Source organism: Heliangelus exortis, chromosome 12, assembly GCF_036169615.1.
Source record: "Heliangelus exortis chromosome 12, bHelExo1.hap1, whole genome shotgun sequence".
NCBI lineage: Eukaryota > Metazoa > Chordata > Aves > Apodiformes > Trochilidae > Heliangelus > Heliangelus exortis.
The window spans coordinates 12,092,597-12,111,784 of NC_092433.1; the positions used below are offsets into that span (position 1 = coordinate 12,092,597).

The following is a 19,188-nucleotide window of genomic DNA, read 5'->3' on the forward strand; positions in this document are numbered from 1 at the left end:
TCATGTGATGGGATTTTTTTTTTTTATTCTGTTGCACAATTTTTCCAGGTTTAAAGAGGTTCCTTGCTGTTGGCAGGGAATACAGCACTGATCATCTTGGGCGGGAGAGCAAAGAACGTAATGTGAGTGACTCTCCCAAGTCAGACTGAAGGTTTTGTTCATCTCTGAAAGGGCAAAAAATTGATGCTTATGGAAGAATGTAAGGTTAGAGCATCATAGGATCTTGGATAACATTGCTGATTTCAGTATAGTAGATCATGCTGTTGCATTAAATACAGCGCTACTCTCAGTTGCTGTGATTTCACATAGCTGTTCTTTAAGGAAAGGTGGATAATTAACTATTATGGCATGCTTTTGTATGGTTATCCATACATCCAATATGTCCACATTAATCCTTTGCTTATATAACTACAGGGGTTTTGGAGGGGCACGGGAGATTCTTTTTAGTGACTGAATGAAGAACTGAAAAGGTTTTTGTAGGAACTGGCCTGTGCGAGTTGAAAAATACTGTTCTAGTTAAGCAGTGATGGACATCCTCACTTAGGTAGTCAAGGAAACAGATCCTGTGAGTGTCTTGTTAAGTAACCATATTTATAAAGGTAGGTGCTGGTAAGTCTTACACTGTGGACATGGATTATTAAAATTACATCATTACATAATACATTAAAATTATATCAGTATACATTTCATGAAGCTGCAGGTAAGCTAACACCTTATATCACTGATGTATGCAGTAGAGCAGTCTCCTTTGGAGGGGTAGCCAGAGCTGCGGCTTCACTTAGGTAGTTTGAAGTGTTCTCCAAAGGCTTCTGAGAAAGTGTTTGATGTAGTTTTAGTTTAAAAGAAGAAAAGTTTTATACTTTTTTCATAAGGACTGCAAATGTACTATGCTCACTGTGAAGACTTAATGGCTTAGGCTGATGCTGCCTGGGGACCTCTATGCATGATATTAAATTTTCCCCAAAGAATTGTGTTAAATCCATATGCTGTTTTTTAGGCTCTGCTTGACAAACATGGTCTAGCTCATTTGTAAGCTACAGTGCCAAGTGCAGAGAAAGACTAGGTGAGATTTTTCCAGTCTTTGTTAGGTGGAAAGTCAGATCATCAGAAGGTTATTTTTGGCCTTAAAATGCATAGTTACGCAAACCAAACACTAAATGGCCCTGGAGAAGAAATGAGCAATGCAGTGAGCAACCTGATCCAAGCTGGCACTGCTTTGGGGAGAGGAGGGGGCTTCAGTCAGTTAACCTCCAGTGATTCCTTCCAACCTGGATTGTTCTTTGGAAGTTGGACTGGGTGCAGGAGGTGTGGGGTCATGCCTGTTCTGCTTGGAAAGGGCAAGAGTTAGGAGGAAGAAGGCAGGGTACTGTGACGCTAGAAGCAGTTGTGCTGTAGAAATAATTGCATTAGCAGTGGAGATCTAAAATATCTGGGAAAGGACACACCTAGCTTTCTAAAAGGTTGAGATGAAATCAGCTTTTAATTTACTGCTCTTTAGAATCTTTTTATCTGGATAGCATAAAATACTTGATAAAGTTTCTGTCAGACACTTGTGAGATAATAAACTGTGTTTTGGGAGCTCTGAATTGTTTCACAACATTTCAACAAAAGATATTAATCCATCCAGTTGCAAGGTGATGCATTTGTTAGCAGAACTGCAAACCCACCTCATACATTGTGAAAGAGCATTTTGGAAAGCAGTAACTCAAAGGGCTTTAAGGTCTTTACAACTAGTTGCCTCTGCAAGGTACTTGGGCCTGTGTTTCATTCAAAAGGATTAATGTAATTCTTGAGTATATTGAGGAGGAAAAAAAAAAGTGGGGGAAAGGAATGTGAAGCAAAAATAAGTACTCTTAAAAACGCAGCAGCATTGAGACTGACACTGGAACTGAATTTTGCTTTCCATGCTTCAAGAAGAATGCCAGTGTATTTGGAGAGAATTCAAAGGACAGCTGCAGAAATGATCCAGGGACTGGAAAATAAGCCTCATGATGTGAGGCTTAAAGGATCTCAACTTTACTCAGCTTATTGAAAAGACAATTGAGAGAGGACTTGATCTTTCTCTAAAAGGACTTGTGAGATTTGCTGACAAAGGCATAGCAATATCAACTGAGGTTACAAATTCAATCTTGAAGTACAGTTTTCTTACCAGTGATAATAATTGGACTGGTTTATAAGGAAGGGGAAAGGAGCAAACATTCATTTTAGCCCTTTAAAATAGGCCAACTAGTTTATTCCTAGAGAAAGTATATTGTGTTGGTTTTGTGTTGTGGGGTTGTTTTTTTTTGTTTTTGGTTGGTTGGTTGGTTCGGGGTTTTTTTTGTGGTGTTCTGCTTTTTTTTTTTTTTTTTTTTTTTTTTTTTTTTTTTTTTTTTTGGTGTGTGTGTGATAATATTCCTTGAAGAATCTTTAAAGATTTTGTACTGTGGTCAGTTGGCTCAAGTTCAGATACATGCACTCATAGTCAGAGCCAAGATCATGGATCATGAAATTAAGATTAATTTAGAGGAGAAATAGTTAACCTAGTGCTAGAATACTGGCTTGCATAAGACACTTAAGATGTGAAGGGAACTCTGAAATTTAATACTTTGTGGCTTGCATTGTTGGAACTCAGTTCTTTCCCATACTGGGTTGTTTCAGATGTTTTAAGATATGGTTAAGGTTTCCAAAAGCCTCTGTGGAGCAGCCTGATGTAACTGTGTACACTCACTGTGTTCAGATGAGTATTTCTGAATTCCAGGTGACCGCAGCAGAAGTCTGTAAATCTTTTTCATCCTTTTTTAGAAACGGTATTAAAAAAATTGGAGAACAGCAATATGATTACAGTTCCTCTGAGAGGTAAAGTATGCATGAGTTCTCCTGGTAGGTTTCATTCTTAAATTAATGTGGGATATTCTTTGTCTCACAAGTTAACTGGACTTAGTCGGAAAGTGTATTGATGTTTGAAACAGTATTAGATAATTGTCAGAAGTAGTCCAATGGCATTGGTTGTTGGATTTCATGCCATCCAAATGAGAATACTTTGGTTGACTTTGCTCCTCCCTTGCTTTGTAAGTTCACCTGGGGAATTGAGTGACTCAGTTTGGTAATGGCTCCCAATCGTGCTTCTGCTTTTTATTTTCATTTGTCCATTCCACCACTCCCTTGATGGCTGCTGAGTTTCTATATTTCCACAGATTACGTTGTTCCTAATGTAGAAATGCAGAGCTCTTAAATTCCCTTCTGGCAGCTCACAAAATCTGCTGCTTTTTGTAGGTAGAGCTCCCCTGGTTGGCCTTGCCTGTGTGCACACTTGCCCTTGCCTGCAGAGAGGAGCATGTGGAGCTACATGGGTTGCTTTCACCTCTTTTCCTGTGCAGCTGCATTCCTGCCTCTCCTCCAGGTCTGTCCTGGGAGGAGCCCATGGCTCTCGTTTCTGCAGGTGCGCAGTTAAGGAAATGCTTCTGTGTCTTAAGGAACAAGAGGCAGCTCAAAACTCTGCAGCTTTTTGAACATAAATTGTCACATAAACCCGTCTGTTTCTGAGCAGAGAAAGAGGTTGTTAGTAACTGCAAGTTTCCTTGCTTAGGGCTAAAGGGAAACTGCAGAAACATGTTAGGGCACTACATGGTGTAAAGCAAAGGCCTCCAAAGGCCTTGGACCTCTAGTGCAGCAATCATTGCTACCCACCTTGCCTGGGCAGCCCTGTCTGTCTTAACCTGCAAAAGTGGCTTCCAGAAAGTGCTACAGACAAAAGAGGTTGTGAAGTCTGAGCAGTAAATAAATGACTTTCCTCTTGCTGTCTCATAACCCCATCTCCCCAGCACTGAGGGGCTGATGGAGGTGATCTGCTGGAGGAGGATTATCATCCTCTTCAGCATGAGCAGTTGTCACATTTCAATCTGGTTGTACCTAACTGTGCTTAGTTGCATTTGCAATAACCAGAAAAAAGTCCTCAATATATTACTCTGCTCATGAATCACCATTCAAAAAACCCAGTGGTTGTGGTAGCAGATAGCATTTCATTATTGATGTGTTACAGAACCACTTGCTCAGCATTGCTTTCATGTGAGCTCCACAGTGAGCACTCTTGGCCGACTGTTTGATGTCAGTTCTCCTGTGTTACCACCCACCTCCAGTTCAAGTAGTTGGTTACAGTGTTGTGCATGCATGGAGGAGCTCTTATCAAAAGAAGACAGTACTAATTTATCTGCAAGTCACCTGAAATAACTCAGGTTTACCTGACTTTTGTTTTTTGTTCAGTCACTGGTTAGTGACCGCTGATTTCTGGTCATCTGCATTTACTTTGAAAATGTTTTAAACTGGATTATCTGCTTCCCACTTTGTTAACAAAGGCTAATCAAAAAGTGACCCTGATTCTCAGGGCTGGCTGTACTGCTGAGCTTTGCCTTTCTTGCCAGCAGTTACAAAGCAGGTATTTGGGATCTTCCTGAGTGTCACACCTTCTTCTTGGTGGTTGTGAGAGCAAGTCTTTGATTATCTTGCTTTACCAAAAACTTACCAGAATAACTCAATGAAATTTATATTCTTTAAAGCTCAATGGTCCAATAGGTGTTTGCTCATGGCAATAAATCTGACTACTGTCATGTAATTGAGTGAATATCCACTGGACTGAGGATCCATCATGCAGAGCCCAGAACATGGCATGCTGTGTCAGTAGTACTTGCATTTTGGGATCACTACATATTTTGACAGTCGAAAATACAACATAGTGTGAGAAGCCATAAAAGTCAACCACTCTAAAGAACATCTCGTGAACATAATTCAGCATCAGCAAGTAAGTAGAAGCCACAGAAGGGGAGATAAGGCTTTATGCCTTCTTGATTGCTCTCCACCATTGTCCTACTGACTGCACTCTTTAACAGGTGTTATGCTGGGAAAAGTAGAGCTGCAGGAAATGTGTGAATTCTCTAGGGATCCCAGAACCATCTTAAATGACTAAGAGTACCATTGGGCACTGGTGCTTGGACAAGTGCCGCAGTTGGTGGCATTTCCTAAAAGATATCCCTGAGAAGGTGATGGGTGGGGCTGAGCTTTGAAACTTGCCACAGTGCTGGAAGATTGCTGAAACCCTTATTAACCCAGTAAAATTCACTGGCTTTTAATGCTGCTCAGTGATTATGTAGCTCAATTAGTAATTGTATCCATCTGTCCTGCTGTGTGTGGCACAGGTGGTAGATGTTTTTGTAGCCAGGTTTCCCACACAAGGCACTTCAGGCAGACTGGTGTTTTTTGGGATGTGGTACAGGAGCATTACATAAGCTTGGAGTAACTTCCTTACAACACTGAGAAAAATACATTTGCATGATCTCGAGCCCAGGTGCAAAACTTGCTGGTTGCAAACCACAGAGGCCAAGCTGGAACTGGGGGGAGGGCACTTGGTGATCGTTTGAGCCAGGCAGGCAGAGTCAGAACAGACCCTACAAATGGGAAGGAAGGCTGAACCTTTGCTTGGGAGCCATGGCTCCATAATTACCACACTGTGTGATGTTGCCATGGCTGCCTGGCCTGTCCCTGTGTGGTTTCCTGGTGTGTGAGAGCAGGGCCAAGGCTGCCGGCAAGCTGAGAGTTGCCGTACGTGTTTGGGGAGCTCAGGCATGCGCTGGCAAGTCAGTGATGGGAGGATCCCCAGCTCAGAGATTTGAGGCTTTGGGTTCAGTCTCTGTCCCGTCTCTTCCCTCCAGCAGATCTAAGGACAAGCTGTGACTTTTGCAGGACTTTAAAACCCTCTTTTACTACTTTCTCGCTGTCACAAGGTCCTTCGTTCTGCCTGAAGCTGCGGTCATGCTGGGAACAATGTGGCAACGTGAAATGGAGGATCCTGGGGGGTATGGAGAGAGTCCTGGAGGGGGGGCTCGCTGGGCCTGGATGGGCTCTGGCGTGTTTTGATCCGCTATCCTTTGGCCGCCTTGCCATCTGCATAGCCTGTGAATAGTTTTCTCTGGCACAGACCTTGTTCCTCAGTGTTGCATCATCTCTGGGAGAAAGGCCAGGTCCGGAGCCCCAGCACAAAGGCTTTCTGAAGCCGATGAAGCTTGTTCTGTGTGCGGAGCGTCTCTCTCCTTCCTGTCGTCCTTTCCATGGGATTCCTGAAGCAGCCCCCATCCGAGAGCCCCTTCGTCAACAGCTGCTTTATCTCCGCTGCTTCCTGCACACCTGGCTGATGCAACGTCTGCCTTGGAAGCTGCTGCTGAAGTCTCTGGAGCTGGGTTGTGAGCCCTGGCTGGGAGTGGCCAGGCAGGCAGCCCTCATCACGTGGAGGCCTTAAATAGATGGATAAAGGACGTACAGCCAGACCTGCAAGGCGGAGAGTATTTAGTGGGATTACGGAGAAATCTTTTTTCCAATGCTAGGGCTGGAGGCTGCAATCCTACTCCTGGCAACTCGTTTGTGGTTAGCCTTCCACTGGTTGCAACTTCACTCTGTGCCAGTAAATTCTGCTGATTCCCCTTCTATATTCAGTGACTTCCCGTGACTCTGGACTGTCCGGATTCTCATGGGAACTGTAATTCTCTGGGTTTGGATCTGATCCTAGTTATTGCCCTTTATTGCTCTGTTTGCCTCTGACCTTGCATGTGGTATAGGCTTTTCTCTGAAATCCCTTCAAAACTCAGTTTCAAGGTCTAGAGGTGGAGGAGTTTTTTGAGAGGGGGTGTTGTCTGACAGCTTTTTTATTTTAGGATTTGTCTGCTTAGGAAAGTTTAATAGTTACATGGGCTCAGCCATTCATGTGAATATTATTACATTTGCAAATCTAGAACAAAAAACCACTCTGGTCTGCTAGGATTAAACCAGTGTGATTTACATTATTTAAATTATTCTTCAGTCTTATTTTAACTGTAGCCTACTAGAGTAGGGAGGCCTCTTAACTTGACTCTGGAAATGTAGGATTTCTGTGGACATGGTGTGGTGGACTCAGCAGCAGTGATTTCCAGTAGCACTGTTCTTAGTTGTCTGCTCTGCCCCGCTGCAGAAATTTATTGCTTCTGTAACAGAATCTAAATGGGAATATGTATTTTTACATGCTTCTGCTTTTGGTCCAGTCTTGGCACCAACTGCACTTGATGAGACCTGGCAGCATTTCCTTCCTGCCAGCTGTTTTGGCAAAGGCTTAGAGGGGACAGTCACAGCAGTACACAGCTGGATTCACTGGAGGTTAGTTTTTAAGCCCTTAATCTCAAAATACCGGTTCTGAACCTTATTGTTTGCAGTTTCTTATTTTTGTGACATACAGGCATAGCACTGTTCTCCTCCACCCCGTGGGAAAAGAGAACAACTATTTCAGAGTATAGAACTGGCACAGCAATTAGGATGTATTTCCCATGCTACAGAATAGTTTCCCCCCACATGACAGTCCCAAGTCAAAAGTTTATAGAACTGTAAGAAAAGGGTGTTTTTCCTCTTTCCTGTTCGATTTACTTCAGTAATTTTTGTATTATCATTTCTGTGGGGTAATATGTGTAATTCTTCATTTATATTGCTGTATACCTTTCATGAAAGAACAGAAAAATGTTTTTGCAAAAATAAAAGTGTTGTCTTCCTTTCATTTTTTTTAAATATTTTAAATGCTTCAGTGTTTGAAGAATTTCTCATCTTCCACAACTTACATTGCCTCTATCTCACAGCATAAACCAATGCTTTTTAGCATAGAAAGGAGCCAGTTATTATTGAATCTGAATGTACAGCATTTTTCTGAATTTTTCCGCTTTTACCATTATTTTTTAAGTTTTATTTTGATTATTAGTATTTTAAGGTGCTAACATTTCATATAGATTGCTAGATTTTCAAAATACTGCCTTGTGAAGTTTTCTTGAGCATGTCCTCTGTTTAATGCCTTAAGGTCAGGAGGACTTCTATGTGAAGGTCCTAGTTGATGTTTCCCTTCACCTTGTTATTCCTCTAAAGCATCATCTCTGTCACTCCTACTCAGGACACTGTGTGTGCAGACCATGCAAATGCAGCTTAAGTCCTTTCTCATCAGCATAGGGTACAAGCAGAGTTTCCTAATGTCTGCCTGCCACCTCTCTGTAAACATATCTCAGAATAATTTGGTCTACCATGGATTACTGCTTCTCTGTAATTTGCTTCCCCTTTCTACTATGGCATGTATTTGTTTATGGAATTATCCTTATGTATGACTCTTCAACCAGTTTCAAATCGATATAAATTAAGCTTTCCAGTAAGGTTCTGTGATGCAAATTGGATGTTTTAAGAAAGTCCAAACAAACCCTGTATAATTTCTCCACCTCCGGAGTGCATTGGACTGTGAAGAATGTGGTTGCATGTGCAGTAGAAGGTATTTCTGGAAGCAAAGTCTTATCTGGCCTTCCTCTTATCTCTTATTAAATTTTTCTTCTATTTCTTATCAAAATACCTGAAATCCTTAGTGATTCTAAAAGAAAAACACAGGATTTTCTTTCTTGGCCTGCAAAACAAAGAGGCTTTGCATAACTTCTTGACTGCTGAAGCAGCAGCAAAGTTTTGAGGTTATGCTTTTTGCTTTTCTGAGTTATCTCTGCAGTCTTGGGCCAGTTGCTGGGAATACTTCTCTATGCATTTTGTAATTTCTCTCACTGATGCTTTAATTTCCTTCAGTTGCTCACTGTCATCGTTTGTAGTCCCTTAGGGTGTAGTTTGCAGAGGAGTTTAACTAAAATTGATGTTTTCTTCATCAGATAAAATGGTTAAATCCCATGAATGGACAGATGAAAATTGCCTTAAAATAGCTTAAACCCTATTTAAGTAAATTCAATCAAAGGATTTTTAGTTTCCAGCTGTTTACAAAATTTTACCAAAATGGGTAAATTTTACCAAAATGCTTGTACCTCAGTTTTAAATGTGGCTTACATAGCCTTTACTGAACTGCTTTATCATGCTGAGCTTAGATAAGGATGTATATTTGTAGATTAATGTCAAGGTAGTTTCTAGTGCTTCCATAAAGCACTTTAAGAGTAATGAGTATTGTTATTATGATTTCAGTTCTTGTATGGAACAACCTGACTGATGCTTAGGCCCATGGACACCAAAAGCTGTTTGGCACCATCCGTGTCTTAGAAGCAACAGCTCACATTTTCCCAGTCCTTGTTTCCAGGTCTTGTGCAGCATGGTGAACAGCATCAAGTCTCATCGAGTAGCAGCTTTTTGACACACTCAACTATGTTTAAATTTTGTTACTCTTCTTCTAAGAGCTTGTCAGAGCTTTATTGTGGTTCTCCAGATCCCAGAGAGCAAGATGAACTCAACTAAATGTATATACACAAGCATTTATTTTTGCATAAGGTAATTATTTTTTATTTGCATACAAGTAATTATGTATAAAACAGCAAAAAGCCTTAAGAAGGCTCTAAGAAAGCTAAATCTTTACCCGTTGCACTATATTTGTCAATAGTTTGATTATCATGGTGTGCATGTGTAGCTGGGAATGAATACCTGTGTTGACTGTTTCCTGATCCTTTCTATTGTTCTCCCAGGCCCCATGGGGTGGATGGATCACTGTCCTGCTCTGTCAGTCAACTAGCAGCTGATATATGGTATCAATGATAGCAGGAAATGCCCATGTCAATATTTCATTTTTTAAAACTGGCAAGCAAGTTGTTTCCTTGCTGCTTATTGAACCCAGCTTGTTTTCAGAGCAGAGCCAAGCATTTGTATTGGTAGACTGAGGCAGAATTCAAGTCCTTTTTGGAATCCTTATGTTTCACAGTAACTTGGAGCTAAATAACTTACTGATGTGTCTGCTCTGCCCCTGCCTCTCTGTAGGTGTCCTTACACAACAGCACATTTTGAAGTCGAGGAACTTGATGCATTTTTTTGAGCTGGCTGTTTTAAAAGCAAAACCCCTTGATCTGATTCTGCCCTTCTGTGAAGATCTGCCCTTGACATGAGGCTTATGGGTCTGCTGAAAAGAACAGGCAGTGTGTACTCAGTCTTGGGTGGACTGCATGTGTGTTTGGGTGGCACCAGCTGATGAGACAGGACATTTTCAGGATGATCAAAGCATTTCATGTTGTACTCTAGATGTCCCATAGTTTTTTAGCTATCCCGAAATTCCCAGGGGAAGAGACAAATTGCTAGGATCCATAAGCCTGCTAATGCTGTTTATACTTTGTTCCACTTGCAGAGAGGTTTGCTATTGGTGCAAATGACAATGTAAGTATGAACTGGTCAGAACTGGCTGGCTCTGTCCCAGATGAGGTTGATGGAGAGGATGCCAAGGAAGGCTGTATGGCAGAGCTGCTATTTCCAGTTTGCCACCAGCTCCAGCCTCTGGCAATGTGAGATGCAGGAGAAAAACGTGCTTTGAATTTTGTGACTGACAATGGCTTGGGAGCATAAAGATGTTCAACTCATTGTGTATGGAGCTCATCCTGTATGGGTTACCGAGCATGAAGAGGAGGATGGTGGTTGTTGTTTGGATTCCAGCCATCCTGGGTACTCAAAAGTCTTGGGTCTGCATCAAGTTTGGGGAATTCAATAACTGGAGGTGTAGAAAGTGGTAAAACAAGTGCTGTTTTGTTCTTTGCTATCTGTGAACAAGAAATATGTGAGAAGTGGCCATTGTCAGTGCAGGCAGAGAAGATTTCCCTGTCCTCCCTCCCCTGGCATGTGTGTTGAAGTTATATATAAGCACAAAAGTCTTTTCTCAGTTTTTCCACATTGTGTTTTGTACCAGTGTTACCTTTTTACCATTCTTGTCAATGCATGAGGCACTGGATGCACACTGATTAAATATTTCAAGTCCTCAGTAGAGACAGACTCACAGGCCTGCACTGACATTGGAGGAATGGCTGCGTCTCTCTTCCCCCTCCCCATCCCCAGCTTGATAACTGCTTTCCCTTTGGGCCTATGATAGTGGGAGGCTGGCAGGGGGATGATCTTCCCCTTTGCTCCCCGAAGATTGCATGGCATCACCTGAGCAGCACCAGATGGTGATGGAGTCTGGGCATTTGAATTTAGGTAACGTGCAGTCTGTGAGGCTGAGCCCATGGTTTTTGTCCAAGGATGAATTTTTCATAGCTCTCACAAATTTTGTGGAGTCTGTCACCAAGTGTTTGACACCAGTGGTGTCTGTTAGACCCCAGGGCACCAGTGGAAACAGGAACATCCACATCTTGAAGGAGCAAGCTCTACCAAGCTGTTTGACTATTCTTGGTGGTCACTGTTAAAACTGACTTTTAATGCCACAAGTAATGAAAAGAGTTCGTAGCAGCAGATTTTCTGTATCTGCTTTGGTAGTGGTTGTGGAAGTGAGCAAAGCAACACCTGTAGCCGTTGCATCCTGAACGGAGTTTTGAAAATCAAAATTCATTGCTATAGCAGGTGTTGCCTAGGTTTCACCTGGCCAGCTTAGATTTATTACAGTCCTTTCTGTCAATACAGAATGTTATATGAAATAATTGAATAGCCTACATTTACATTTTAGCTAAGGTAACCACTTATGGTTTTGGTCTGAAGGTGGATGAGTCTCTTGGTGTGTGACTTGTGTTGAGTGAGTACTGGGGATTCCCAGTGCTGAGGTGGCTGCAAGGCGGATGCTGGTCTGTTCTGTTTTGATGATGCTGGGGAAGACCAGGTGTCTTTATACTGGTAAGACTGGTTGAGGAGGCAGGAGTGTAGATCCCAAATGCAGGAAGAAAAATAGATCTTTAAATACTGTATTTTCAAAACCAGCTGAGTGTTATTTACCTGTTGGACCATCAAAATTCCTACTTACATTTGATTTCAAGAATTGTATCATAAGGGAGAGAGGTTTGTAGTCTGAAGCATATAACATTTACATTAAGATTTTGAATTTTAGGGAACCTTCTTCCAGTGGCACTGGGGAGAAAGTTAGTGTGACTTTTTCTCCAATACAGCTTTATATTTTTGAGGGAGAAGGTAGAAAGAAGTTTGGGGGTTGTCCATACAGGAAACGAGCCAGTTCAATGAGTGAATATTTTGATATCAACCCCAGTATTTTCTGTGCAGGCTGTTGTTTTGGGTGTAACCAGGCAAAGTTTCAGGAAGACCAGACTTCAATCTAGTGTGAAGGTGATGGGGGCACTTGAGCTTGGTCTCAGCAATTCACTTTGAATGTTACATTGTTAGAGTTGAAAGTACAAAAAGCCTCAAAATCTAAGCATGGGTGATGGTTGAGCAAGTACTGCTGGGTCAACACAAAAGCAACTAAACTGGAATTTGCCTTGTCTAACCTTTCTGTTTGGTATTTCACGTTTCTGCAGTAATCTCCCAAAAGTGAGAGTTACTGTTACACTGAAAAAAGTCTCGTGTTTGTACAGCACTGACAAAGGATTTCCGATGAGTAGTAGCTAAAAATTTGTCCCATTTACCCCATAACTGACCAGATAGCCTGTGACTCTCAAGTCCAGAAGCCATACATGAAATCCAGTTCTGCTGAGTCACGAGCAGGCAGGAGGCTGGAATTTGTCCTGATGAAATCTCAGGCTGCTGCCAGCTGGGTATGTTCATAGCAAAGGCAAGAGATCAATAGATGTGGGGAGGGGCAGGAATTTTAGCAAGTATTTCAAAAGATTATGGGTTGGGGAAAGTTTTCTGTGTCCCTTAAAAAGGAAGAGTGCTTCCGAATCCTGTAAACTTGGCTTATTTAATTTTTTGCTGGAGTTTTATGTGACTCTGGGTTGGAACAGGGCTTGATGTCCAGAACTTTTAACTGTATTTTAGCAGTGGTTCGTCTCATCTGATGTCACATTTCTGTCACAAGCCTGAGAAAGGGTAAATGAGACACTTCTTAAAGCTCCTTTTATTTTTCTTTTTCCAAAAAAACCCACACTCAAGGACATCTGGGCTGTCTTGGGTTTGAGCTGCTTGTGAGCAGAGTCCTGCCTGTTTTATTTTTCATCTCTCACCTCCCTGTGAGACCATTGCTTTGGGGCATAACAGGGAATTGCTACAGACCACTTAGAAATCTTTACGTGCTGCTTCTGTAGTTCACTGTATCCCTGTCATACTATCAGAAGGATTTCTCTTAGGGATGTATTCTGAAGAAGGGAAATAATTCCTTGTGCTAAGAGGAGTGGCCTGCCTTTTAAGACAAGAAAAAACAATATAACTTCTGGCATTTCAACTTTCCAGTGCTCTCACTCTTCCATCATTTGCCTGTGTAGCAAGCGTGATTTTTTGTGTTTTGGTGCTTTTTGTGTGTTAAACAATGGCTGGACTATGGTGTCCAAAGGCAGTTCCCTGTGAGAAATTCACTACCCACAGGAAAATTTGGCTCACTGCCTCTCTGTAGCCCAGGAGGGTTTGCTGGCAGAGCCCCCGAGATGCCGGGGAGCATGTGACGGCCGCTGCCAGCCCAGGCTGGCTCCTCCGCGCTGCCGGAGCCACGGGAAGCCAGCAGAAGGTTATTCAAGGCTGCCCTGAAACCTTAACGTGCAGAGAGGATGGCTAAATTGTTGCTGGTTACCCTTTGGTTTCGGAGCTACCTTTACTGCACGGGGAAGTGCAGCCTTTCTCGGTACCGTGGGGGTTTCATTAGGGCTGTGTGGAATAATAGCTCCTTTATGAAGGTCTGTGTTATTGAGGTTATTTACATAACGAGGAACTGATCCCGTGTGACCTCCCTCTGCCGTTCGACCCTCGGAAGTTTGTGTGTGTTGGTGATTTTGTTCCCTTCCATGCCACCCCGGCTCCCTGTGCCCAGACTGGGGCCCTCCCCATCTTTCCCATCGGAGCATCCTGTGCATGAGCACCCAGGCATCTGACGTGGCTCTGCCTCGGGGAGGTGTCAGACTGGGTTTTGGAAAGTCGGGGCCCACCGTGTCAGGGCTCGCTGGGCTGAGTAATCGGTGCAGAATCCAGGATGGGCCTGGCTTGCCTCGGGGACAGCTGCTCCGCTGGTCCCGCTCTCCTGGTGAATGCAAACACGAGCGGTTCCTGAGCCAGAGGTCCCACCTCAGCTCTGTCTCCTTGTCCTTCCAGATGGGGCTTTGCCTGCGACTTGTTTGGGGAAGGATTTAGGAAATTCTGATGAAGGGCTGTGGGTGATAGGTGACAGCTGCTGCTTATGTGCAGAAGGAGCTAATAGATTGCTTATCTGATAATTAACCTAAGTTTAGGTGGGGGAGGGGGGAATTGTCATTATTGGCTTTACAGCAGAGCAGCTCGTTGCATGTCAGTCGAAGACTGTACAAAAAACCAACCAAACAAAAAAACCAACCAAACAAAAAAACAAACCAAAAAAAAAAAAAGAACCCAAAAAACCCATCAAACAAACACCAAACTACCTCTTCCCTGGCCCCACATGTGAAAATGAAGTAAAATGGGGCAGCATGTCACTGATGGAAATCTGTTTCTGCTTTTCTTTTGCTGTGAAAGCCTTCTTTGGGGTTATACAGGGAGACCTCACTCTGTAATGGAGATGCAATGCTTTGTTTCTACCCCGGTAGGTTTCCCCATGTCCGTGACGTGTTGGCCGAGGCTCTGCGGCTCCTCTCCGCCCTCGGAGCGGCCGCTCGCTGCCCTCTGGACTCCGTGATCCCCGGCGGGCGTCATGAGCATTGCAATCCCTCTGGGAGTCACCACACCAGATACGTCCTACTCAGACATGGCTGCAGGATCGGAGTGAGTGTTACCCCGCAGAGGAGGAGGGGAGGGTGTCAGAAGGCTGCCCTGGAGCAGGGCTGCAGTTGATTCTGGTCCTTTCTCCACTCTGGAGAAAAGGGGTGTGGGTCTGCTGGATGTGTGAGATGGATGCAGAGACAGACTCTGAGTGTTCAACAAATGCAGTCTTACAGAAATCGGGAGGTTTGTTACAAGACATGGGAAAAAGGAGAATTCCAGCAGTGCGAGGCACTCAGCCCTGGGTGTTGTATCAGGTTGGCTAGTAAGTCTGTGTAAAGTGCAGGCAGTTGTGCATTTGTTGTTCCCATGCTGGATGTTGGCAAGGTAAAAGCTAGCTTCTTTTTTAAAAGCTGTGGTACATGAGGGACTGGTGTGCTGAGCCTCCCACTCAGTGGAGCCTACTAGCTCAGACTCTGTACCAACCCCAAATACTGATTTCTGGACCCCTTTGGAGCTTTGCCAGAGATATGAGACAGCATCAGCCTGTGTAGACAGCTTTATTTTGTTTCAGCCCCTGAGCATGTTCCAAGCACATCTCAGTGGGCAATCCTTCAAAGTCCCCACCACAGGACCCTGTGCAGGGCTCTCACTGCAGTCCTATCTCTGGGGCCTGTTGGAGGCTTTACTTTTATTTTTTAAAATATTATGCTTCTGCAGGAGTCAGGAATATTTCAAATCTAGCAAATATTGCATTGTGATCTTTTATTACAACCTTTGTTAGAATTATGTCAGCTCAAATGAATACTAATGTTTTTGTCAGGGGCGAGAGGGAGGGCTCAGGTTATTTCTGTGTGCTTCTGTCTCCTGCTTTCCTGCAGTCTTCTTTGAGATACAGACTGCAGCATCTCTCTACAAAAATTTACAAAGGGCATTTCGGAGATAGATTTCCCCCATGTATTATTTAAAGGTACCTGCTGTGCAAATACCTGCATGTCAGATTGATCAGTGTAGAACACATACTGCTCCAGACTGTCTTAATTTCAAGCTGTAAGAGCAGTGGGCTAGGGTATGAATCATTGTTTTTCCCTTCCATCTTGCCCTGATTTGACTGTGCACAGAGTTTGACTACACAGTTGCACTCACTGCAAGACTGCTAATGCACTTTTTTTGTCTGTCTTGGCACTGGCCCCATTCTAGGCGTTCTACTTCATGGTGCTTAATTCTATCCTAAAGCCTATATTTTTATATGTTCTTTTTTAATGGGAAGCCAGAATAAAGTAAGTTACTCATTGGCAGTGGGTATAGGATCCTTCACTTTTCAAGATTTAACATTTAGTATTGCTTGTCACCATGCTTCTCCCACACCAGCACTTTAAAGACTCCACATGCAGGAATTTTAAACTGTTTATGACAGGAGAAAGAGTGCTAAATAGTTTACTCATGTGCTAGGCATTTTGCTTTCAGAGCTGAGCATGGTTGAGAGGAGAGCCAGATGTATCTATGCATGTTGCTTGTAACGTTACAATATCAAAAAGACTGTCTGTAAACCTTCGGCAAAGCATTTCCTTTCTCTCTGGTTGTAAGAAATTCATAGGTCCAATTTGAGGTTAGGCTGGAGTGCTTTGAAGAACGACTTTTGAAGATTTCTGAATTGATTTCTCTGTCTACTTTCTAAAAATTGGGAATGCCAGGGCTTCATTCTCCAGTCTTTGCATGGATGCGCTGTTATTTGCTCCTGAAGTGTCCTTTGTGAGTCTGTTCAAAGTTAATATCCTCCACTTCTCCTATAAAACTCTACTAGTTTAGAGCATGAAATTTGAGGTACCAAAGCTTCTTGTCTCCTGTGAGGGATTAATTTCAAAGGCGTGCATCAAGAAGGCAGTGGGAAGGTAAAGGGAAGACTAGCAGGCCCTTCTTCAGGCTGAGCTTTAGCATCTTCTTCCCCTGGTCACTGATACAAGGAGGAGGTGAAAATGCTGGAAGGTGTCTGTGGTCATCTGAGGGTGACATGCAGGCTGCAGAGTAGTTTTGCTGTGTTAGTCTGGCTGCATATTGGAAACGGTTGAAGCTCCCTGGCAGGCTGCTGCTGAGGAAGCACGGGCCCCAGCGCTGTTGCCCCTGGACACTGTTGCACCAACAGTCTTGAAGTTTTATTGCTAATGCTTGTGGCAGCATTGCTGGTATTCCAGGCTGGCTGTAGTAAGGAATCTGGGTGACTTGGGTAGAGCTGTGGCTTAGGCTGTTTAGGCTCTTTTCCTTCTAATATTGTTTCAGAAAATACAAGTAAACCTGAATGGATTTAACTCTGTACCAATCCAGAAGTCCTAAAGGACTGTTGCAAAGATCCAGCAAGGCTCAATTTTTGGGCAAGCTCTACATGTATCATCTTCTATTAAGAAATATATCCTAGATGTGTTGCTACCTGGATCTCCTGCTTTTGACTATTTAGCTAGCTGTAGTTACTTTGAAAACAAACTGATTTTATCATGTCCTGTGCCTGAATCCTGAGCTACAGAAGGAGAGCTTGCATAGTTTAAGGTCTTCTTCTGTCTGCAGTTCTTTGTGCAATAAATTATTTCTCCTTTGTGTTGCAAGAACAGATCCACCTTACTCCAGAGTAAGCCAGAAGCTCAGAAGGTTGGTGCATTGGAGAAGATATCAGGTTTAGTGCTAGGGTGGGGCTAGCTTCAGTACAGCAGAGATTTCAAGAGCTAATAGGAAGTCCAAAGGGCACAGGGGTTACTGTTCTTGGGTGGTGCCTAAGTGCTGCCCCACATGTGACCACTGGCCATTGGTGTTTGAGCACTGCCTGGTTCACCCTGACAATTTAGGGCCTACTAAGAATCCTGTGAGATCTTACCAAAGCAGCAGAGGTCCAAGGTAAAGTTTTTCTTTCCTGTATTTTTCTTTCCTGCTTACTCAGCTCCCAGCTAAAATGGTGAAGAAGATTGCACCTGCAAACATGATTCAGTAGTGTTCTGCTGTGTTCTGAGGGGGCCCTACTTCTAATCTCTGCAGAGGTTAGCTGACTTGTATCTCCTGCTTGTAGCAGACAGTGTTTTTCCTTGCTGGTGTTCTGTCTGTAGCCTCATTATCTAATACTCCCTGCATTGAATTGCAGCTGTCCCTTCTCTGAGTAGGGTTTCTGCAGCTTTCTGCTAAGAGATATACCTTTCATTTTTAGCTGCTTTTTTTCACCACCATGTGGTGAAAGAGTGCATTGTACCTCAGCAGCAAATCTCCTGCTCAGCACATAGCACACCATGTTGCTGCATAGAAAGCACAGGGTGAATCTGATTTATCTCTGGCCACTGTTTATTCAGCTCCTGAATTTTGTTGCTATTTTGTATCAGGAATCTCCAACTCCTGGTCCTTGGCTGCCAGGATAGCTTCAGATTTCATGCAGCCTTTATCACAGGACATTGGACTTGGCGAACAATTAGTATCTGGGAGAGAGAGAAACAAGCACAGATCAAGGAAAGCTTCTTAGCAGCTATTTGAAATAAGCTGTTGCAGAGATGACAGGGCAGTACTCTTCAGTGGCTTTGAGATTAGGCTGGCTGCATTCAGATGTGAATGCTGAACTAGACCAAACTTTCTCAACTATAAGGAAACTGAGCTGCTTACATGCTAATTATCTTCAGCTTTCCAGAGTGAGACCCAGTTTAATGAGTTATCCAGGGTGGCCCTTACTCAGTTGCTTCCCTCTGTTGAAAGCAGGTTCATCCTGTACGACTTCTGCACACATGATGCCTGGTGAAGCACATATTAAAACCTCAGTTTCATATAGTTTCTTCATTTTGAGCTCATGTGTTAAATAGAAAAGAGCAGTGAAATACTGGCACTAAAAAAAATGATGTTATATTGATGGGTTTTACTTCTGGCCCTTTCTGCAGCCCAGAGTCTGTGGAAGCTAGTCCAGCTGTCAGTGAGAAGAATGTGTACTCCAGCCACGGCTATGGGGCCACCCAGAAACACAGCTATCGCGGGCTGCCTTACGCAGTGAGTACTCTCTCTGCAGTGAATCAGCTCTTTACTGTCTACTTTTCTCTTTTCTCTTTCTTCCATAGTTCTTTGCCTGTTAATCTTTCTGAGTTTCGGCTTATTTATTAGGGAACGCTGAGTTGCAGCTGAGTTCTGCCATTCATTTTGCATTTGTGTGTTTATTTTTTGTGAAGTCGTGCATACTCTGGAGCAAGCTTTAGTAGTGTTATAGGTGACAGATTTTTAACTGTGAATATATATGAATATGTAATATTTTCCTGGTGGTAATTTTTGCCCCATTTGGTTTATTGTGTGTTATTTGTACTTGTTTAACTGCACAGATTTTCATATTGGTAGCAGAGCTATGAGAAACAAGGAACAGTCAGGAAGAGTGGGAACAAGGTTTGAAACTATGGGATGAACAGGATCTCACAAAATCACTGTGGCTGGAAGGGACCTCTTGAGAGCATGTAATCCAACCCCCCCTGCTCAAGATGCCTCTGCTTGAGCAGGTTGCCCAGAACCATGTACAGTTGGATTTTGAATATGTCAACAGACATCAGCTCCATGTCTCTGGGCAACCAGTTCCAGTGTTTGACCACTGATGTAATCTCAGGTTATTAGCAGCACAACAGTTCATGTCAAAATAGCCTAGATGTTCTTGTACAGTTTTAATTTACT

At 43.1% G+C, this 19,188-nt stretch overlaps 1 protein-coding gene across 2 annotated transcripts in view; it reads left to right on the forward strand.

Moving 5' to 3' along the window:
* The window catches only part of SETD5 (SET domain containing 5), a 64,769-nt gene that overhangs the window by 11,661 nt on the left and 33,920 nt on the right, over positions 1–19,188 (forward strand). The window contains exons 2-4 of one of the 2 annotated variants that reach the window (XM_071756047.1): positions 12,345–12,458; positions 14,409–14,583; positions 18,420–18,525. In XM_071756047.1, coding sequence (XP_071612148.1) covers positions 14,513–14,583; positions 18,420–18,525 — 177 coding nt within the window. In that variant the 5' untranslated portion in view covers positions 12,345–12,458; positions 14,409–14,512. The remainder of the gene's footprint in view (positions 1–12,344; positions 12,459–14,408; positions 14,584–18,419; positions 18,526–19,188) is intronic. The other variant, XM_071756046.1, reaches the window with a different exon arrangement.